The sequence below is a fragment of the Mycetomoellerius zeteki genome, unplaced genomic scaffold (assembly GCF_001594055.1).
Source record: "Mycetomoellerius zeteki isolate Tzet28-1 unplaced genomic scaffold, Tzet1.0 scaffold39, whole genome shotgun sequence".
In the NCBI taxonomy this organism is placed as follows: domain Eukaryota; kingdom Metazoa; phylum Arthropoda; class Insecta; order Hymenoptera; family Formicidae; genus Mycetomoellerius; species Mycetomoellerius zeteki.
In genome coordinates, this window is record NW_017257381.1 from 601,023 (window position 1) to 625,249 (window position 24,227).

General features: G+C 31.5%; 2 protein-coding genes across 2 annotated transcripts in view; one reads left to right on the top strand and one right to left on the bottom strand.

Annotated features, from left to right (window-relative positions):
* Rsod (Related to Sod) overlaps positions 1 to 9,667 on the top strand; it is a 26,412-nt gene extending 16,745 nt beyond the window's left edge. The window contains exons 10-19 of the mRNA XM_018453512.1: positions 457 to 698; positions 773 to 947; positions 3,396 to 3,664; positions 4,282 to 4,393; positions 4,471 to 4,557; positions 4,625 to 4,759; positions 5,346 to 5,620; positions 7,037 to 7,161; positions 9,290 to 9,445; positions 9,560 to 9,667. Coding sequence (XP_018309014.1) covers positions 457 to 698; positions 773 to 947; positions 3,396 to 3,664; positions 4,282 to 4,393; positions 4,471 to 4,557; positions 4,625 to 4,759; positions 5,346 to 5,620; positions 7,037 to 7,161; positions 9,290 to 9,445; positions 9,560 to 9,642 — 1,659 coding nt within the window. The 3' untranslated portion in view covers positions 9,643 to 9,667. The remainder of the gene's footprint in view (positions 1 to 456; positions 699 to 772; positions 948 to 3,395; positions 3,665 to 4,281; positions 4,394 to 4,470; positions 4,558 to 4,624; positions 4,760 to 5,345; positions 5,621 to 7,036; positions 7,162 to 9,289; positions 9,446 to 9,559) is intronic.
* Positions 9,668 to 13,667: 4,000 nt separating this feature from the next.
* LOC108726139 (facilitated trehalose transporter Tret1) lies at positions 13,668 to 23,424 on the bottom strand. The gene is made up of 6 exons (XM_018453530.1): positions 23,185 to 23,424; positions 21,450 to 21,700; positions 19,015 to 19,217; positions 18,307 to 18,496; positions 15,881 to 16,169; positions 13,668 to 14,081 (listed from the first exon to the last, which is right to left on the bottom strand). The coding sequence occupies exons 1-6, from the start codon at positions 23,276 to 23,278 to the stop codon at positions 13,672 to 13,674; spliced, it is 1,437 nt and encodes a 478-aa protein (XP_018309032.1). The 5' UTR covers positions 23,279 to 23,424; the 3' UTR covers positions 13,668 to 13,671.
* Between the last annotated feature and the right edge of the window lie 803 nt (positions 23,425 to 24,227).

Here is a 24,227-nt window from a genome sequence, read left to right on the forward strand (position 1 = left end):
TTATAGTTACTGTTATTATTATTATAGTAGTAATAATCATAATTATAGTAATATATAATTATAGTTACAAATACCAAACATTTTTCTCTCTGTGTACATTAATCAACTTTGTTTTTTAATACTACAAATATGTGCAATTCTATTTCTACTTTTATTTTAAATTCTATCTATAATAAATAATATATATTCATAAATAATAAATATTAACATTTTAATAAAATTATTGTACCTATAAGGAGAATATGATATATTTCAAAAATTATAAAAATGTTCCAAATCTTTAGTTACAATAGCAATATATTTTCTAAAATCTGGTTGTATAAAATCTTTCTGTTTGAAATATCAATCTTAATTACCTTATTTTACATCGTTTTTAACACATTGTTATTACATATAGTAATATACCCATTTATTTACGTAATGCTTTTATTTATATTTAGGACTGTAACATTTTAGGTGGACTGGAAGCCGAATTCGTGTTTCGTTGCAGAAGCTTCATTGTGTCGCCTGGGTGATTTAACAAGACATGGGACACTAGAAATTGCCGGCAGAAAAACCAATGCCTCAAAACTGACTCGAAGACTTTTTACTGACACGATGTTATCTTTATCTGGATCTCACTCACTATTTGGCAGAAGTTTAGTTATTTATGATGATCATGGTCCAGTTGCGAGAGGAGATCGATTAGCCTGTACAATGTAATAAACGTGGAGTAAATTAAATTAGATTAAAAACTACATTCTTTCTAGTAACAGTGTAATCATATTTTTAGTATTGGTGGCATTCACCGGCATAAAGCGGTTGTTAGAAATTGGTTTGGTAATGGCGAACAAACATCCTTAAGAGGAAAATTGGAGTTATTGCAACAGACTGAATACGATATTACTAACGTAGAAGTATCTCTCGAAGGTCTCGATGGAAAAATGAGTGGATATCACATACATACGGTAATATTTATGGTGCAAATTTGTAAATACATATGTTTTACAGTATACGTATTTACTTTACATCATTCATGTATGTCAAGAATTAAGAATAATCATAGGTGTACGCGTAATTCTTCAATGAATACTTTATTTTTGCAGTTCATTTTTATTATTACAGTATTATTGTAAATAATAATAAATTATTATAATAGTTAATTATAATAATTTATTATCATTTACTCTAAACATTTGATTCATAAATGTGTATAATAATTTAACATTCAAGAAAAGGCAATCCTCAATTATACAGGGTGTCTGGCAACGACCGCAAAATATTTCGTGCGTGGGTAGAACAGACTACACTGAGTCGAAAAGTCCTGTACCATTTTGCGGTGTCAGCAATAGTTAAGGAGATATTAACGTTTAAAGATGGTAGATAAAAATGGTAGATACGGAATATTGAATTAGTTGATAAGAAATCGCGCTTGGTCATTACATTATTAAAAATATAGTTAGATGCTAGATCGTATCATTAAAAGATCGTAAAATGAACACCATGTCTGTTTAATAAAATCATGTGTGAGAAGAAAAGACAGCGTAGGAGAGAATACAACGGGAAGAAGAGAGAAAGTGCGAATAATGTTAGGTATAGGACTGCAACGGGAAGAAAAGAAAGAACATGAATAAGATGATAAATATAGGACCGCAACGGGTTGGAGAGAAAATCCTACAATGGGTGGAAGGGAGAGAACAACATGGCGGGCCCTGTCCTCCTCTACCGCGGTCCCTTCGCGCAGTAACGTCAATTCTCTTCTTCGATCCCTTCGTCAAGTGACATCAACCCCCTTCCTCGAACCTCAAGCCTGGCGACTAACTTCCCCCATCCACGGACTCCTCTCACGTATGCACGCATGCACGCACATACCGCATATACATATACGCACTGAACCATGGTGAACTAGAATTTACCTTGCTTTAATACTATTGTTTTTTATTATATCTAAATAATTGCGCGTGTTGGTTATAATATAATTAGACAATAAGCAGCACATTTACCAATAAAAGAAATGGTATACTGAGTAAGACAGGAGATTCATGATCCAGAGTTCATCCAGGAGATTCATAGATCTCAGGTTCGAATCCCACTAAGGTACAAGTGTGTTTTTCAAAACCAATTTAAATATCTAATTTCATGTAAAATCATACGTATACATACTGCACAAATATTTTATATGAAGCAACTTCAGTAAAAAAAAGATAATAAAATTTTGTTTCCAAAATGATAAGCGTCCAATGAGTGACCAATGGGCGTCCAGTGGGTACAATGGGTGCGATGTCACGTGTGTGGATCATATGAATCTCACATGTGGATCAGACACGTTCTCATATTGGTCACACGTGTATGACCTCACGCGTCCGCGCAATGTGAGTCATATACCTGTATGACAACGCATATATGTGGCGATATGCGCTCACGCCTGAGCCGGATAATCCGCACGGCGTGTAGGCACTATGATATCACTGTGCAGGCATTTTGATATTTGGGACTAATTGTAATTCCTTGATATTTTGAAAATATCAATTCTATCGATCTTTTTACCCCATAGTAAATATTTTAAAAAATATGAAAGAATCAATTTCTTATGTGAAAAATTCTCTGCTTTTTAATAAAAATAGTCTCTATTGATTTAAATTTCATGAAAGCAGTGAAAATAATAAATTTTCGAAGAAAATGTTTTTCTTCATGAGCCTATAGGCATTTACATTAAGACAAATACCTTTTTTTTTACGCTAACAGTTTTTCACTTAAGAAACAACTTCATTTAGATTAGGAACCAATAGTTTGATTGCAATAAAATAAATTATTATATCGGGTCTTATATTAGTCACTAAATAATTAGATTCATTAATAAAGTGATATTATCAAGTTTTTGGTAAAAATTTAAATTTTGCCTTAGGAAAAAATTAATTTTCTAGTGGATCCCATTGCGATCCCAAAATTTCCTTTGCGGCATCATATTTTACATGTATTAGAATATATGTGAGAATTTTTTCAGATTTTTAAAAGTGGATATAATTTTTCATTTATTTACTTAAAGATAAAAAATTTATTTTTCCACACTATTAATTTTTTCTCATTAAAATTAACTTTTTTATCTGTAAGTACAAGAAAAATCCTAAAAAATTCATGTATACAAATTTTATGTATTTTGTAATTTTAATTACAAATGACAACAAAAGCAGAACTCCTTGCGACTATTTCCAATATCTTGGGTGCATATAATACTTATTTTTTTATTTTCAATATTATGCAATATGTCCACTTACATATTTTCATGATTATTTTAAAGATTCCAAACAGTTTATTTTTAGGTGGACTCCTTTCACGTGGTATACCCCATATATTATGTATAAACATATGTATATGTACAGATATTTATACGCTAAATCACTACATATAATTTGCAGGCTTCTGTAGAATACGGTTTAGAATTTCCATGCGAAGGGACATCACTCTACGAACCCTGGAATCCATTAGATGTCAATAGCTATATTCCAGCTGCTGAAGAAGGTACGCTGGATCAATATAAGATGGGTGATTTAAGCGGAAAATTTGGCACATTAGATAATAAAAAGAGATACACAATAACATACAACGACACAATGTTACCTCTGTTTGGCCCAAGGAGCATATTAGGACGCAGTATAGTGATCCATAAAAAGGAAAAAAATTTAAGGTAATTGATTTTGATGATAAAATATACACTCTAAAACTTTCAAAGTAACAGCTCACTCTGAAGAATAAAGTCTCATTGTTAGAGGTAGAAAATTAAGCTATTTCTTTCTAAGACTAGCTTAATTTTCACTCTAAAGAGTGAAATATTATTCAAAGTATTTAGAGAATATTGAGTGCGAAAGAATTATTGAAATTTCATGAAAGCAACAAAATATTGAGAAAATGCAGCTTTTGCTCTTCCATTTTATTTTTATGCCGTACATGCAAAACACGTCCGACCAAAACAAACACTTCTGCCAAATGTCAAGCGTACTGTGACATGTCAAAATATGTGCGGCAGATTGGCATTTGAATGACACATGATATCTATTTTCTAACACCGATGTCATCCATTAAAGAATCCGCAGAATTTTTCCTCCAACCCAATACATAAACTAATTAAATTTTTTATTCTACTACGCCATTATTTTCATTTCATTCTTTAATTATAACATAAATCATTTTTTCAAAATATTAACTTTATTTTCAAAGTATGTATTTGGGACTTTCAATGCTTGCATCGAGTATATTTTTATTTAATCTTACTTTAGTGCATTAATATGTCATTTTTGCGTTTAGGTGGGCCTGCTCCACTATAGAACGAGGATATTCTCCAGCTGATGCCTATGAGTTAAGTGCCATAGCGTCATTTCATCATCCACAAGGCTTTGTGTATGGCTATATAAGAATGGTAATTTGTCAAATAAAATTTACGTAAAAATTTTATATGAAAGATACATAACTTTTTGAGACAATGTACAATTGTAGACGCAGCTTGTTTATAAAGATGGTAGCCAGAGTGAGACAATAATCGAAGTAAATTTACGACATCCCGGAAAGCATAATCGCAATGTCGTAAGAAAATGAGATTTATCGAATGTATATCTAACACGCATTATATTAATTTCGTATTCAATTTTAGACCAGAAATCATAATTGGGCTATATATGTAAATCCTGTGGGTGTAGATGCTGCGGTGAAAATAAAGGATACGCGATGTGTAGCAGCGGGATATATATGGAATCCATATTTCACACAACTAGCTGATCCATTGAACGTAAATATTATTGATTCCTTGAAATATACCTTTTAATTTAATCTAAAAAACTTTTTATTAATATACATATGTATTTATTCGGGTAAATGATAAAAATAACAAATCTATTTCCGATAATCTTGATCTTGACATATATTATCAAGGCTATGATCCTGAGTGATCTTCAAGTTTTAGCGATCATGCTTCGTTCAAAAATTATTAACAAAAAAGTTTCAAAAATAACGTGTTATTTCTGCTACAATGTTAAAAACTGCAATGTTAAGACTGCACGTGATTCAGTATAATCCGTTGACCAACGTTATGCGCAAAATCATCTAAGTGATCCTCCAGCACAATATAAAATCTACGATACGTCGCAATCGACCGTAGTCTTCTTCTTTTTCTTGACGATATGTCCGTGCCAACGTTCGTGGATCTACATTCACGTGTGTGAAGTTGGCTAAAACCTTCTGAAGGTCACTCAGTGGTATGATCTTCACAATAAAGGTCATCGAATGTGAATCTGTTATTTTCACATTTACTTTAATTAGTTAAGATGTATCAATCAAAATGCTTCTATCAATATAATTATTTTATCGTTTCTTAGGATGATCTTTACAGAGAAGAATGTGGTCCAGATTTGCCCCTTAGATGTTATGTTGGCGATATATCGTCTCGTCTAGGCCCTATTAATATTGGAGAAAGGCGACAAATATTTACAGATCTCAATTTTCCTCTGGATGGACCGATATCCGCAATGGGCAAATCTATCATCATTTTTGATAAAGATTTTAGTGGGAACAGATTCGCCTGTACAAATATTGAACCTGATAATAATATCATTAAATATGCAAATATTAGGAAACCACCGCGATTTGTTGTGTAAGTGTTGCGTACAAGTTATTTACGACACTATATAAGATATCGTGTACATCAAGCAACGCGGTAACAACACCAGTAACATTAAAAGAGTGATAAGCCATATACTACCTTGATCAAAAAGTTCCCAGAATTCATTCAGAAAATTCAAGATACAAGTTTATTCGTCAAAAGTGATAAGTCCCCTTCAAAGTACTGTGATAAAATTTGGTGGAAATGTCAATGATGATGTGGCAACCTAACCAAAAAAACAGAACTCAAATCAGCTGACTCAGAGCATCACCTGGTGGTAATTCCGGGAACTTTTTGATCAAGGTATTACTCTTGTTTATTTATAGAAAATATATAATCATTTGACATGATTAAATGCCAGTCGGCTAAATATTTATGTTTTGATTTTGAGATCGTTTTATATTTTTTGCGTAAAATCAAAGTGGAAGTCACAGAAAGATATATATATAAAGTAAAATTCTATGTACTTATTAAAAATAGTAATCATTTCGAGTGGGACATAATCAAAATCTTAGATGAAGAAAAATCATTATACAAAAGACTAATTTCGGAGACGATATTTATTAACAATCAAAAAAAGAATTAAATTTATGAAGTGACGTGTTAGATTTATTATATATTGACTTGTTTAAAAAGAATCGATGACATGTTAGATTGACTTATTTTTAAAAAGAATTGATACCTCCATCGTTTGATTTTATTTATCTATTTATTTATGTAATAGCACACGTAGTCCAAAAACAATCATTTGCTAGTCACTCTCTCACTAGTTCACATCACATAATTTATCTGTACTGTATATTGTATAATGGTGCATCGTTAATTGGAGTTCAATGTAAATCTACATTTGTTCCAAATATTCATTTTGGATTAATTTCATTTTACAATTTGACATAATTTTATATAAAATTTTAAACGGAAAGTTTGAGTATTCATCCAAATACCACAGACGAGTTTGTTCCTTATGAATTTATATTGAGCAATAGATTAACGATGTTCTGGTTCTAACTATTTGTGTCAATCCATATTATTGATTGCTTTTGCTGTACACTGAAGAAAATCCATCCCATGGGATCGAAACATCTGTAATTAAATTTTGAATATATTGATTTTAATCACACGAAGTGTGAACACCTTGTATTGACTCACATTTGGCTGGTTTTACATCCTTCGATAAAAATAATCTAAAGAAACGTTTTACTTATATTTTGTATTAGATTTATAGCAATAATATTTGGCTAATTAGATAGATTTTATATCTAAATGTTGAGCAGTTAGTTCATTACTTAATAATGCACATACATTTTTAAATATCCTTTATGTGCTTGGCATGCATCTACTTTTGCGAAGAAAAAATCAATGTAAAAAAACAGATAGATTTTTCCTAATATTTTCTTATCTTCGCAGAGCACAATTCTTAGAAGATGTAAGAAAAGTGATGGGTATTCCTGAATGGATGTTATCCATCGACAGCAGAAAAACCAGAATACTACATAATGGTGCATGCATTCAATTTCTTTTGCATTTCAAAGGTAAGTACTGACCGCGACTCTATCTAAATATCCAATGACAATTTGTTTCCTGAAATTATTCCACGTTTTGGAACATTTTTCAACAAAATTTTAGCGTTTAAAAAAAATTTTAGTTTAATTTCAGCGATTTTTAGCTGAAAAATTCATTTTCGAAAAAATTTCAGAAAAATTTCAACAAAATTTTCAGATAAATTTCAGTAAGAATTTCAAAGAAATTTCAGAAAATTTCAGAGAAAATTCGGTTGGATTTCAGTGATTTTTCAGTATGTTAGCTGAAAAATTCACTTTCAGTGAAGTATCAGCAAATTTTCAGCAATTTCGCTGAAATGTTCCAAAACATGGAATAATTTCAGCGAAACTTTTTCACCAGGGTGTGAACAAAATCTTGAAATAAAAGTTATTGTAATACAAATATCGAATAAGGGAGCCCGCCTCGATGACCTTAACATATGTTGTTATATTAAGGTCGTAATCTCGAGTAATATAGATTTTATTTGTCGTTCGTTACTTGTTAAAAAATTATTAATAAAAGTAGTTTATGAAATAACGTATAGAAGATGTGGAGTGGACCTCGTTTCACGTGGGAAATTTAACCTCCTAGGCAGGGAGATGTGCCCATACAGCACAGAAACTTGCACTAACATTGCAGAAACGTTGCAACATTGCAGATTGCGCTGTAATATCGCTGCAACATTGTAGATATTAGGAATTGTAATACGTAATACATATACAGGGTGTCTGGCAAAAACCGCAAAATATTTCGTGCGTGAATAGAACAGACTACACTGAGTCGAAAAGTCCTATACCATTTTGCGGTGTCAGCAATAGTTAAGGAGATATTAACGTTTAAAGATAAGCGAATAAGAGCGTCCGGCCGGCCTACTGCTATCGAATGTACAACCAATCGCACGGTGCGCGGGCCGCTGGGAGTGAGGATGGCCTAGCAGGCGCGGCGCTATCCCCACTCCCAGCGGCCCGCACGCCGTGCGATCAGTGGGTTGTACATTCGGCAGCAGTAGGCCGCTCTTATTCGCTTATCTTTAAACGTTAATATCTCCTTAACTATTGCTGACACCGCAAAATGGTATAGGACTTTTCGACTCAGTGTAGTCTGTTCTATTCACGCACGAAATATTTTGCGGTTTTTGCTAGACACTCTGTATAAACATATTACATATTATATGTATAAACTTAATCAACAAAATTCATTCGTCTCAAAAGTTTTGTTTGATTCGACCGAATTTCTCATTGTGGGAAGGTGGCTACATGCTGAAGTCGCCTGTATAAAGCTGAAGCGCTTTGAGGTTTTTGTTCCTGTCCAATTTCTTCGTAGTAGTGTCACAAAATAAAAATTCTTTTTCACGATTAAAATATACATTCTAATATACCTGACGCTGGTGTATTTTGTGTCCAAAGCTAGAAAAAATAAAAAAATTATATATTTCTTTATCCATCTTTTGCCTCAGCATGGCGACCAACGCTGCAGGTAAAATGGGTAGAACACACAATCGTATTGCACGTAGCGCATTTTGCACACTGCCATATTGCACATAGCGCATCGCAAATATAACTGTATTGCATACAGCGCATTGGACACATGACCGTATTATACATGTATCATTTAAGGCATTCTATAATGTGTGGCAAACGCCCTATCACTAGAATTATTGACGCTTTTAATTGGCTGCCGCGAAGCACTGCGACAGGTGATGGGAGACTAGCAACGTCTTATAGAATGCTTTTAAGTGATATGTATGTATGATACAGTCGTATGTACAATCCGCTGTGTTATAGTGTGTGTAATATGTTGTGTAATACGATCATGTGTGTAATGCACTGTGTAGTGCAATTTGACAATGTACCATATGCAATATGATGTACGCAATAAGATCGTGTGTGTATCGATCTATGTGCAATGCGCTGTGTACAATATGGTTGTGTGTAAACGAAGCTGTAAGCTACAATATTACTTTGTAGACAAACTTATCCCTTCCTAATAAATATATGTATGTTTCAAAAGGAAAACAGTGATGTTAAATACTTAAATAGTACTTTTATTGAAAAATTATTAATTTAAACATGCTACCAAATTTAATTAATTATATCTCCGTTTTAATTGTATTTTCAGGTCCAATTGCCAATAAATTGGAGCAAGATTTTAGTAAGCTTTTATCCATGGGTAAACTCGAAGCTCCTAGTTTATATATTCCCGGATACACACCAATAAAAAGAAAAACTACGTTAGGACATCGACAGTGTGGCGTACGCGATTCAGATGATGAAAGTAATTATAATTAATTCAAATAGTAAATAAATAGTATTGTAATTAAAACAGTAAATTAAGTAATATTACCATTTCCTAATATTAAATCAATATTATGATTAATATTTGTTACAGACTTCAACGTCCATCGTAGTACGTCTATCTCGTTGTTAGCAGATATGTTTGTAACATTTCTAGCAATAGTAAATAGTGTGTAACGTAATTTAGTACTAAATCTAATAATAATAACTGTATGCGTGAAATACTTATTAAAAGTAAATCATATGAAATGAAAGAAATGTATTTCAAAAACATATTAAGCGTTTTTTTTAATGAAATAATCTAAATTATTCACCTGATTTATGTAGATCTCGTCTAAAAAGTTTTGAGCCTCAACAGAAGATGGCATTACTCGTCAAAACCATTCTGGTACTACAATCGTGTACATACGGCGTCATAAATGTCTATCCATTTGAATTTGCAGGAGTATCGAGGCATGTTCAAGACGCGCGTTCCCTTCTAAATATCCGTGCATTATGACTAATGGTTATTCGAAAAAGGGTAATGTAAATTTAAAATTGTACCTTTAAACTAAACGTATAATTTATAAGTATAATAAAACTTAATAATTTATAAATATTTTATAAATAACGTAGTTATTACGGGATTACACGGGAGAAAAAACATAAGGATATATATTTTTGTAAACTGCTGGCAAAGTTAAATTGGCCAGTAATTAATTATTTATTTTGACAAATATGTATGATTAATTAGTTTGAGAAAATAAGAAATAATTGCAGAATGTTTTGTCTAATTGCGATTTTATTTCTGTAAGAAAAATAATACTATGTTATTTAAAAGTTACTTATAAATTATTAAGGGTAAATGTGCAGTATAACGGACCACCCTCCAATAACCTTGACCTTGACATATGTTGTCAACATCATAACCCTAAATGACCTTCAACAGATTTCGGGTGGCAGTCGCCCTTCGTTAAAAAATTATTAACAAAAAAAGTTTAAGGAATAACGTCACATTTCCGCCTCTCCCCATATAATTTTTGTTTGAAAATATTGAAACCAACGGATCTACCTTTGATGACCTTGACCCTGAGATATATTGTCAAGGTGAAGGAAATAAATTTCCTGCTCTAAAGCCAAAAATTGTCTTTGAAAACATTAATTTCCCATATAATTTTTGTTTTAAAGCAGGAACTTATTTTCATCTCTCTCCCTGCTTCGGGACGTCCGACTTCCATGCGAAGCAACTCCCATCCCACCTCCCTTCCTGCTTGGAGGCGCACGACTTCCGCGCGAAGCGACTTTCACTCCATCTTCCCCATGCTTCGGGGCGTACAACTTTCCAAAGAAATATGGTCAATCTCGGAAAAAATATATAAAAAATGTTTTATCGCATAACTTGTTAAAAAAACTCAATTTTTCATCTTTAATTATCGTTTCGGCTCCTCTTATAATGATCACAATGATTACTATTCAAGTCCATCAGTGGAATGTTCTCAATGTTATTGGTATAAAGGCACTGTCATTATTTACACCGCGCAGTCATTACCACTGAACAGCACATGCCCCTGCAAAGTCCGCTATGCAACCCGTCATACTGCGTAGTATGTATGCATAACATCCTATACATGTTAAATCTGGCCTTTTCAAGGCTTGTAGCGCGGAAAGGGCTCATAGGAGCCGTAAGTATGCATAGGAGCCATAAGTCGTGCCCATTGAGACATTTGTTCAGAATGAAGAGAACTACAACATTCAAAAATTAGACAAATCCACAGAAAGACATTTTCCCATAAGATTAGTGCGGGATCTTTTGCATTAGCATTCTTCGAATAACCATTAGTCATAATGCCACCGAGCTTGTGTAACTCAAGAAACTACTTATTAAACACATTGTATAAGAAGCTATCGGAGTAGTGTCCATCATTTATTTACAATATACACCATTAACAAAAAAAGTCTTTTTGCAACGAGAGACTAAAACATTAAAATTTTCTAACATTGAAAATTCAAATATCCGAACCTCATGGTTCACAGTCCTGTTCATTCCTTCAATCACAGAAAAATAATTTAATAGCACTGACACCAAAGTTTCTTTTTATAATTCCAACAAATTATACAGAAATTCATAAAAGTTCAAAAAGATCCTCTCCCTCACTCATTTAAGAAAAGTGTAGTCTGTAAAATCACGTGCAAAGATTGCGATGCATCATACGTCGGACAGATGAGTAGACAACTAAAAACTAGGATTACAGAATATCGTAATCACATTTGATAGAACACGTCTACTCATTCTGTGATAACAGATAGATTGTATCTAGGACACGAATTCGAATGGGAGAATATTAAAATTTTAGATGAAGAACCTTGTTACAAAAAACGATTAATCTCAGAAATCAGGATTATTGACTAAGAGACAGGAAACTATTTTAATACAATGGATTATCGACTAATAGACAGTAAATTATTTTAATCTTTTCAATATCTTTATTTTATATCTCTCTTACTTATAACCGCTAAAGAATGTCACTTGTTCAAATTTTATATTTATTTTTATTACATTGATAATGATCCGATCGGCGTCGAAACATACGAGTATGTTTGTACTGTTCTTCGAACATTAAAAGGTTATTGTTTAGCTCGTAGCCCTTCTTTTTTATTATTATTAATCTCAGAAATAATCAATTAAAAAACAGAAACACAGCATAAACTTACAGACAGAAAGTCTTCACAAGGCTTATATACCAATCATAAACAAAACATGACTTTGCAACGCCAGATTTATGTTTTAATGTAAGGTTCTTGAAGTCAGTAATAGAATATCGTGACAACTACACAATTTCTATTCTCGTGTGATTTTTTCTTTTTCGTATAACTTAACAATGTACAGCATAAATAATTTTATATAATGACTGAAATTTATACTAATATTTATGTAACACTGCCAAACATCGAATATATGTGAAGGCTTATTGTATGGCCATTTCGATAAGTTCGCCAAATGAGCGATGATATTGCTTGCATTTGTCATTTATAATTCTAATCTCATTATAATAATTAGAACATTTGGAAATTCTACAACATCCGGTCTTCCAACCGAATGTGAGCAATTTCGTCCTACCTAGCTGTTGGTTATCGGTCTCATTTATTTCATTTTTGTTTGTTCTCTGCGATAAAATTTCAACATTTAACAACATTGTTACTGCACATATTTTAAATATCTGAAGATGGTACAATCATGATGCCGAAACATGTCATATGTATATTGTAATATTTAGAATTGTTTTATGTAATTTTATTATGTAATTACACGGTCATATTTTTATATGTAAATTTGAGAATCTGATCTTATATGCCCTTTATTTCTTGACATTATTATTTAATACTAAGAGTCCTTTATTTTCAATTTTATTTATTGAATTTGTTAAAAAGTTGACTTTGTCAAGAAAACTTATTACACTATATCTATATATATAAATATATCAGTATATTTAACTTAAAGCAAAATACAGTAAATCTCCGCTTTTTAGACCGCTCAGGGATTGCCAACTAACGCGAATGCCACTTTCAATATTCCACAATTGTAGAATGAGATAATACGTTTTCTTACTGGGTTATTATAATATATTTTTATTTGATGGTAAGCTTAATAAATTTATTGCAGATTCTTTGGAACGAAATCTTCGTGACCAAGTTATCTTCTATCTGCTGACAACTGCAATAAAGCCAATTTATTGATTTATCGAGATGAGATGTTAATTATTTATAACGATATGATTAGATTTGAAATTGTATCTTAGCTAGCAGAATATGATGAATATTTATTTTGCATGATTTATGATGTTATAATTTTTAAAGCACACTATTGACAGTTGGCGTGTGCTGTAGCTTATATCAAAACGCTAGAAAAAAAGACTAAATCTTCGAGGTAAATTAAAAATAAAAAATAAAATGAAAGCTATTAATCATTGCCGTATCATATATCAAAAAATATTCATCTTCAACGATTATCCGTTTTTCAAAATTACCGCTCTGAGAAAAATATCTGTTAAAAAATAGACGAAGTAGAAGATTCTAACATCATTGGAATTTCGGTTATCTCAACTGAATCCTAATAGATTTAATCATAAAATTCTGATTCGTCCATTTTTAACCAGAATTCCTATTAATCTAATCAGACATTTTTCTCAGTGCGAGATATTTACATCATTATTGCAACAATCTGATATCTCAAATTCGCTCCATGCTGTTCACTTCTATTTGCTCATCCTCAATGCTAAAGCTTCTTTGTATTTTGGCCAGACTATAACCACGAGTATCCTTTACAAATAGGGCGCAAAGTGCTCCAGCTATCCAGCAAAAGCCAGCAAAGAGCCACATGGTTTTTGAGACACCAAGGACACCCAGCATCTCCCCAAACGTCATTGTTGCTATCAGAGATAGCGCCCAATTAAAAGCAGCTGCACATGCAACGGCAGTCTCTCTGATTTGCATAGGAAAAGTATCGCCTAATAGCGCCCATGAAATCGGTCCGACACCGACATTGAAAGCGGCGAAAAAGAGAGTTGTCCAGGTTGGCGGCATCCAAAAGTATATGTCGTCATACTCTGGGTCTTGATCCCTCAATTTGTAAAACCATCCTGCAAATTGAAATTTGAAATTATTTTACTTATATTTAGTTTTATTTATAGAAACATTTACTGCCAAATATGCATTAATTTATGTTTTTCATACACACACACACACACACACACACACACACACACACACACACACACACACACACACACACATACACGCACATAATAAAAACTTTTTGTTGTTATTGAGTTTTTCGATTACATTATTTCTAGTGACAAAGGAGTAATTTTTCTTAATCACAATTACCTTTTTACACTCATATTTATTTTAAACATTTATAACTGTGTTCTTAACCATTCGGTGCTCACTCTTAGTGCGGTATATCTGAAGTTTCTTCTATTTTTTGTGCTGGGCTTAACATTTTTATTAATAAAGATAGGGTAAAATCACTAGTAGATCACTTTAAAAAAAGTTCATATTTTTATCCAAAACAATATCAAACAATTAATAAATTATTAATAGTCATGATTGATCATACAGATTACATTATGGATGATTTTATTCCATTTCATTATCGTTTTATATGTTTTAATTTAAATTAATTAAAGTAATGACAATTATCCATTTTTCGCAAAATAGGTTAATTTGCGAACGAATTTTAGCGTATCGATACGCGCATCGCCCTACAATATAGACATTCGAATATAGACGGGAATTGCTGAAAAATGGTGGACCAATCAAAACTAACTGTCTGATGTCGCGACTCTGATTAAAGGGTCTCTACCTGCGTCTAACCGTCTCAGGACCATTCCTGCCCGTCTCTTCTACGCAGCCCATGATATGCTATTTCTTCTTGTAATTTGAAAACTAAGCTTCAGACAAAATTTTTATAAAAGAAAAATCATCTTAGAATTAGGTCAGGAATACGTTTTTTCAGGAACACTTGGGTTGTTCTGAATCACTCTGTATATAACGAAATTATAATTAATGATACATCTAGTTTTAGAGTCTAATTGTGGATCGTGATGCTATTTTTACACATTCAAGTTTATTTAGTGACAGTTAAAAATTAATAATAATTAAAAAAAATTAATGAAAATTAAACGTTTAACAATAAAAAACAGTTAAATTATGAATAGTAACTCTTTTTGCAAATAAACATATACACTATTTTATATTCTATTTTAATACTTAAAATGAATCTTTTTAGGATAGCATCATTTGTAAGACTTGACAAGTTTTTAAACATTTAATAAATTTACGCAATAAAGATATCGTTATAACATATAGTGATTAAACAACACCCACGGACACATTTAATCTGAACTGAGCATAATGTTGATCTTTTCCTTGAAATCTAATGCTATTTTCTACTTATTATAAAAATCATAAGGCAATTATGATATTACTCTTTGAATGCATTTTTAAAGATACATACGTTAGTTAACTTCACATATTTAATTAGTTCACGACATCAATAAAATGTATAGCGCTGTTCCTAATAAATTGAATTCAAATGACACTTGAAAGAAATAAAACAAATGTTAAAGAATCTTGTGATATGTACCATTTAATTAATGGAAAATACTATAATTATTTAAACTAAAAATGTGATCTTACCCGGAATTAGTGCCTAATCATCTAGTGCTTTTACCCTATGGTTTATGTTACGATTATACTCTTTAATATCTGGCTTTTGGATTGAACAAAATGTATATAATAACATTTTAATTTTTATGCGATGTTTTTCACAATATCCAAGTACGTATGTGACAAAGCATTATAGAATGGTACCGAAGGATTAAGGGACATGCGTATTATTTGCTATGATGGACATCAATCATAGAAAGTCGGTTACCTAACAATATCAGGAACAATCCCATAAGTATCGAAGATACTATTAGCAGTATTCGTCGTCCGACTATGTCTATTAGATACATCGCTAGGAAACAAGATAAGATTTGTACTCCACCAATAAGGACGGTTTGTTCGTTTCCGGTTAAGTCACCTGATCCGCCAACATTGAAGAGTGTTAATGCGTGGAAAATCATAATATTAACACCGCTTAATTGTTGAGTCAGGAACGCAAAGAAACATGTAAAGAAGGAACTAACGACGTATCGATTTTTAAGAACATTTATTGTGATCTGTAAAAAAATATCTTTGAATTTTTTACACGTTACAATAAAAAGCATTACAATAAAATACATTACAATGAAATATAATTTTGTGAAATTTTAAAGTAATTTTTAGAACAAAAGGCATATCATTTTACTTATTTGCCTTTTATTTAAAAAATACTTATTTTAACTTCTATATTACAAAACATTTTAACTTATTTGTATAGTAATCTGCAATATTTAATTTTAACTTACACAGTATTGTTCATTACAGACAGGGCGAATAAAAAGTCCCGGACCGGTAAAATATCTCAAAAACTAAGCATTTTCGGAAGAAATGTTTCCTACAAAGTTGTAGAGTTTTAAATGATCTGTTCACTGATCTGGTCAGTCTGACCATGGGTGGCGTCGTCAAGGAGAGGTCACATCGATTTTTTTTAAATGACACCCTATTTTTGATTCTAGAATCTAATAGCTGGTGTCAAGAGCTTTACAAAAAACACTACAATAAAGTTATTTTTCATAAAGTACTTTTCGAGTTATAAGGCTTGAAAGTTACAGTATCGCCAGCATTAGGTACGCAAGGTGTCTGGCCGATGATTAAAATCTCTTGAATGTTGTTCAGGATCATGTCCTGACATTTGTCAAGATCAAGGTCATTGGAGATTATTCCACTTATTTTCATTTTTACACTATATAAAAATTCATTTTTACGTAAAAATGAAAATAAGAGGAATATCTCCAATAGATCTTTGATCCTGACAAATGTTATCCAGAACATGATTCTGAATAATTAAGTTGGGAAATTTGGGGGGATTATAGTGTTTTGAAAAGCTCTTGACATTGGCTATTAGATTTTGGAATTAAAAATAGGATGTTCCATTAAAAAAAATTGACGTAACCTTGACCTGAACTTGGCGACGCCACTCAAAGTCAGACTAGCCAAATCAGTGTGTGAATAGGTCATTTAAAACTCTACAACTTTTGAGGGAACATTTCTTTCGGAAATGATTAGTTTTCGAGGTATTTCACCGATTCGGGACTTTTCACTTACCCTGTGTATATTCATCACAATCAATCAAGAACAAAGAAAATCTTATTTTACACTGTTCCATGTAAACGTACATTTGAGCAATAGTAAAACTCATATTGATCACAATGTATTATATATTTTCAAAATTTCTTTGGACTTAAAATATATTTTTAGTAATAAAATTCCAAATATACACACTAGTAATTTTACATCTACTAAGAATATAAAGATTTAATAGACTAAGTTAAATGTGTGCAGTGTTTAATAAGTTTAAATAGTTTATGTATATAAAAATATATTAAAAACGGATTAACTTTGTGTATTTACTATTGCTTGAAGAGATCCTACAGACGTTTGTTTCATCGACTCACTGATCTCAGCAAACATAAGTATAACTACTATACAACATATTTGTAAATATATATATATATAATATATATTTTACATTTATGTTACATCGCAGTTATACTTAATAATGTTTGCTGGGATACATTAGGGAAAATGTCTTTTTATAAGTTGGTAAAAAGACCTTTCCCCATCAATATCTTCGTTAAATATTATCAAAATATAAATTTAGAAAAAGGGTTTTAAAGCTTGAAATCTTTACTTTCAAATGGTTACTATATTTTTTGAATTTATGTGAGTTTTATAATTTTTACATATAGATAACTACAAGTTGACAAAAAAAATTTTCTTTTCACTTTGTAGGTCTGTAGCGTGCCCAAAAAAATTTGAGCAAATTTTCGAATATCTATTGTGAAAGCTTGAAGCTTTCTCTACAAAATCATTTTTTGAAAATGTTCCTACGATTTTTTGTTCCTAAGTTACTCGCGGATTAAGTAAAAAAGAACATTCTGACTTAATTGCTCGTAATTCCGTTAAAAATCATTGTTTCGCAATTAAAAATATAGATTCATAAAGCTGAAACATTGTTCTATCAAGTATTGTAATTGCCAATTTTTTAAAATAGAATATATGGGTTGCTAAAAGTTTTTTTACCAACTTGTAAAGGGATTTTTCCCCTTACCCAATAGTTTTATAAACACAATATTGTAGCAATTTTAATTACTATATAGATATATATATTCCAATTTTCGCAGCTATTATTGATGACAAAATATAGCGTATTACCTTTCCTAAATGACTCGTAAGATATTTCAATTCCTTTATTTCAACATCGTCATAAGTTTGGCCACGATACCATTTTAAAGAATCCTTCGCTTTTATTTCGTTATTCTTCGTGAGATGATAGAAAGGACTTTCGGGCAACAGATTTACCAAAGCAACCATGAAGCATGTCGCGGCACAAATGAAGTTATACCTAATCACTTTATATGTTATTATTAATAATTACGTGAACTTCTCTGATTTAGTTCCGACTCGATTAAATTTTATACTTTGTATATAATGTATTTCGATTAACGTAGAATATACAAAAGTGTCTCTTAAAAATATAATTGAAATTTTATCAACATAAAGATTTATCAATCACTCTCTATTAGTATTAGTCAAAAAAAGGATATTCGTACTTTAAAAAATTTAATGTTACGTACAACAATTAGCATATTACATTTAACGTTAATACTATTTTTACTTAGATAAAAGCTTATCACTAATATTCTTGAGGCTCCCACGAGTATTATCTTAACAAAACAGCTACGCAATTTGGAGGTATTCTCCATGTCTTAATACTCCTACTTAATTGTAATTAAAAATTAAATAGTGCTGAAGATAAAAATGAAAGAAACTTTAAAATGATAATCTTCCGAAATGTAATGAATGTAATTATGTTTATAAATTTCGTTAGAGATATAATAATATATTCAATATTATAAATACCTCCATATAGTATCGTATTCATTTAATACGTAGGCGATTACAAAGGCATACATAATTCCACAGTTGATTAAAAGATGAAAGTATATAAGAAGTCGTCCTCGTGAATTCTGATCTGCAATTTCTGCGATGTAAATTGGCGTCAGAATGCAAAATGCTCCACCACTCATACCACATATGAATCGACCAATTATAAGGAGAGAAATCTGTACAAATTTAGTTTAGTTACTATACATCATTTTTATTAGTTGTAAAATTTAATAAAATGTTACGACATTATAACAATTTTATGATACTTGAACTAATTTGATTATTTCCTGTTGTTAAAATTTAACAATAAGGCGAGATAACGTAAAATACTATGCATTAAGATTGCTTTAACAATAACTTATTTACTCTCACTTCAATTTCGTGCACTTTATTAAATATACATAATGTATTATACACAAATAACGTTTTGACGAAAAGAGAATGTTAAGATAGAGCTGTTTTTCGGCTAAAATAAAAAAGTTCCAAGATGTACAAATGATAATATTATATGTATAATATGTTATAATAATTACATTAAAGGACTACTTAAGCAGAGTGATGTATCGCTTATGGGAAAACATCGGGAATATGTGAAAAATCATGATAAAAAGTCAATAAAGCTAATGTTATCACATTTATTAATAAAAAATTTATTAATAAAATTTATTACCTAATAAAAATTGGGTAAATATTCACAAAAGGTCAGCATCTTTAAAAATCAATGATCTTGACATATGTTGTTAAGGTCATGACTCTGAGTGAGCTCTAATAAGTTTTAACCGTTGCTTGTTATTCGTTAAAAAGTTATAAATAAAAAAAGTTTGAAAAATAATGTGTCTTTTTTACTATATAAAAGAGAAATTTTTAGCTTTAAAATTATATAATTTCGAGTGGTGAAAACATGCAATGTGAGTGACGAGTGCTAAATGAGTATTTTGCACTCATATACGTTTTTTCACTTCAAATTTACGCAGCACGTACTTACCACTCAAAAATACTTATAATATATACATTTTTACCACTCAGATATACTCGTGTCCTGCACGAGTGCAATCCGTTTTAACTACTTATTTTTACGGAAAAGTTCCTGTTTGCGACCTAAAAACGGAGTCATACTCATTGAATAAAATGCACGTTTTCACCACTCAAATTAATCATTCGTGCGGGCTAAAAATGGGCTAAAAACGGTGAAAAATTTTTATAAGGGATGAGAGAAGCTGAAGATTTGATAAAAAGAGAGAGAAACAATCGTGGAGTAGTTCTCTTCTTTTCTAGTAGTGAATTGATTGGTCGCCGCAGCAGGCCGGGGAGTGGCCGAGAGCAACGAAGATAGACGTCCAAGAGTTGTGGCCTTACGCTCAAGCTGATTGGTCCTCCACCGCTCACTGTGAAAGAGAGAAACAACTATGTTTGGAGTAGAGCTGTCCTTCAATGTTGTCTTCAGCTTCTCTCGTATGAACGCTCCATCTATCTTATAAGTCTATGACTTCCACACGAAGCAATTTTCACCCCCTCTCTTTCTGCTTCAGGGCGCACGATTTCCACACGAAGCGACTTTCACCCCACTTCCTCCCTGCCAAGGGGCGTCCTACTTTCTATGCGAGGCAACTTAACGATATGGGATGAAAGTCTCTTCACATGGAAGTCGTGCGCCCCTGAAGCAGGGGGGAGGTAAGGTGAAACTCGCTTCGCGTAAAAAATCGGGCGTCCCTTGTCAGAGGGGGGGAAGTGGGATGAAACTCGCTTTGCATGGACAGTCGTAAAATATATTTTAAAGCAGAAAATTTTTGTCTATATGGTAAAAAGAAACATCATTTTTCAAACTTTTCTTCTTAATAACTTTTTAACGAATAACGAGCGACGGTTAAAACTTGATGAAAATTACTTAGGGTAATGACCTTGATAACATATGTCAAGATCATTGATTTTTGAAGGTGCTAACCTTTTGTGAATATTTACCAAAAATTGTTAACGAAGACATCAAATTATCCCGGAAATTAAGCAACAAATGTTTTTGTTGCTTAAACACGTATAATTTAGAGGAGAATTTTCAAGCGATTGATGAACAACAAAGAGTCCGATACAAAATAATTTGGTTTCGAATTCTAGTTTTAAATAACAATCATGCTTATCTAGTTATTGTGTTTAAATAATAACAATACAGTTTTTGTTGTTTAATTCGCGGAATACCTATATTGATATCTTTTATATAACAATTTTAAATTTTATTGTCTTTAATAACGATTTCTCATTATTAAACACAATTCTCGATATATCACTCGACTCTGCTTAAGTAGCCCTTTGACATATATATAATATATGACATATAATTTGTACATCTCGAAACTTTTTCATTTTGGCTGAGAAACAGTTCCAATTTAAGATCTTTTTTTAACATAACGGCATACTTTTTGACCGGCGCAGCAAATAAACGTCCATCCAATGATGAATACTGGCAGAGTCAAGGACATAGCTGTGATACGGCTGAAATACTTGATAAAAAAAAGTATAAACATCACGCCGATACAAGCACCGACATTCAATATACCACCGATAAAGCCGATTTCGGTACCGCTAGCATTTAAGATGTTTCGGAGAATTTCCCCGGCGCTAGAATTCCATCCTATTGTGACACCAAGAGCGAAACCGCCGAGAGAGGCTAAATTTATGAACAACAAAAATCAATATTTTATTGCAAATACTTAAAATTATATTATAATAGATCTGAAAGTGGATCCATCCAAATATATTCAAATACAATCCATACATATACAGGGTGTCTCTTAAGTAAGGTTGGGGCCGCATTAGGGGCGTAGAATGGGTCAAGGGGAACAAAAAAGTCTTATACCATTTTGAGATATTCGCTGTAGTTTTCGAATTAAAAAAGGAAACGTCTAAGCCAATGTGCGGTGAAGCCGCGTCGCGCGAATTCGTAGCACGGCCCATCGCGCCTCACTCCATAGCAACGGCGCGCAAGGGGAGGCGAGGAGAATCTCCTCTACACCCCCAATGCGGCCCCGACTTAAGAGACACCCTGTATATTCAAATGTATATGAATACATTTTATGTCTTACTATTATTTTTTTCTTAATATGTTGTTTTTTTGAATATATATTGTTCTTAATTTATTGTGTAACAATTCTATGCTCGAATTCGAATTATGTGTAATATATTTCTAAACACTACACGTATACAACAATTGGATATAATTTTAATAGTTTTTTCTCACTTGTAGCAGAATATCACGTACATGTATCTGCGTGAAAATGGTTAGACTTAAAACTTCATCGAAATTATGATTATACAGACAATTTGAATAGAATTATTAAAAAAGATATTCCTAATATTTTAAGTCACAAGTTATTATTCTTAGCATTTTAAGTATTTTAATAGAAAATTTTTAACGAAAAGCATATGGATTATTACTTGTATATTCAATTAAGACGGTATCTGCACAACCAATTCCAGTTCAAAAGTACTGAAAATTTGTGCATGCCTCTTGTATTAATATAGTATACAACCGTAACAGGCGGTTGCTTAAATTTATAATTTAATTTCATAGTATAACATTAAAAAAAATAATATGCCTTTGAAACACTGCACTGTAAGGGATATCACATACATGTATAATATACAGGGTGATCCGCGCAAAGTGTTACAAGCTAATAACTCTAAAAATATAATATTTGTCCTATCAAAAAGTTGTTCATGAAAAAGTTTCATATATTCGAGAGGCCCTTCTAACTGCGTAAATAAAAATTCATCCCCGTTTCTCCTTGAAGAGGAGCGGAGAGTAACTTCAAAGTTTCAAATGGGACCCCCTGTAAAATGTTACATATTTGGATTCTACGAGGAAAAACAAATAAACTTTGTCTGAAACATTTTATTATGTAATGTAGAAAGTTATGCAAATAAAAATTATATTATGCAAATAAAATGTTGTCTTGTACATAATATTATGCATTATGTTTTTACTTTTATGTGTGTATTTTTATATTTCTGCACTACCGCGTATGTTCACTTGTATTTACCATTTTCTGTATATTTTATTTCAATAATTATTCTAAAAAAGACATTTGCATTGCTTACAATTATTATAGAATAGTAGCAAACATTTTTCGATCAAACATTTTTTGAACTTACTTATAAAAGCAGCAACATGCTGATTCAATCGGTAGATTCTACCATTGCCGTTAACTTCGGAAACTAATGTCGATGTCATTTTCATAATGGACATGATAAGTGACGTTGTCTAAGCGCTATCACCATTCTCCAACTGTCATCCACTGATACCGATTCAAATCGATTCGAGAGAATTCAGCTGCGTAACTGACCGCATAAAGCATAGAGGTATAGACTATGGCATAGACGACCTCCGTTCGATGTGAATGTATCGACTTTACATTCATATACACGACCGGATGTTTTACCAAACTGCATTGTTTACCGAATGCCTTGATTTGTGATTTATTACTGATATCGTTGCGCGCTCTTTCTGTAATTTCTTTAATATAATTTAGCAAAATTCATAAAGTCTTTTACTTGTTGAAGTGAACTTATCTCCTTTATTTGTTAAAGTTTACTTATCTCCTTTTTGAATCAGTTTTTTAAAATAAAAAATATAACCTTCAAATTGGAATGCGTTAAAAACACTAGAGTATCAAATTGTTTCACATCAAATGTAAAATGTAACAAATCGTGGACAAATTATGTAAAATACTGCATCTACACTAAGAAAAATGTCTCCGAAAAAACTAATACAATATTATAGACTTAATTTTGTCAGATGAGTTACTTTAAATTTTAATGAAAAATAGAAAATATACAGATTAGCTACAATTTTGTAGCAAATTTATTTTGTCACATGTAAACACAAAAATTGTGACTCTGAAACAAACACGCAAATAAATTTTATTAATAAAAAATGAAACATTTTCTACAACGTTTTAAATAATTATAATACATTAAGAGTAACTTGTTACATACTGGTTATGAAATTATACTATAAAATTTAGTTAAAATTTATTGCGTTATTATAGTGCTCTATAAAATAATATTCTTAATATTAAAAACAACTAACATTAATTTGTTTTACTTCTTTTATCATATAGTTATATTTATAGTCACTGCACTGAAAAAAAAGATTGGCTGTTGCAGCAAATTAGATGGTAAAATATGGCATAGCA

Bases quoted from the DNA above. Each gene is read 5' to 3' on its own strand.
- LOC108726139 (XM_018453530.1), bottom strand. From the start codon at position 23,278: ATGTCCATTATGAAAATGACATCGACATTAGTTTCCGAAGTTAACGGC. The intron at 16,170-18,306 runs GTAATACGCTAT...ATTTTTTTACAG, and splicing joins TTACGAGTCATTTAGGAAAG to ATCACAATAAATGTTCTTAA. The intron at 14,082-15,880 runs GTAACCGACTTT...TTCAATTTGCAG, and splicing joins ATTGTTCCTGATATTGTTAG to GATGGTTTTACAAATTGAGG.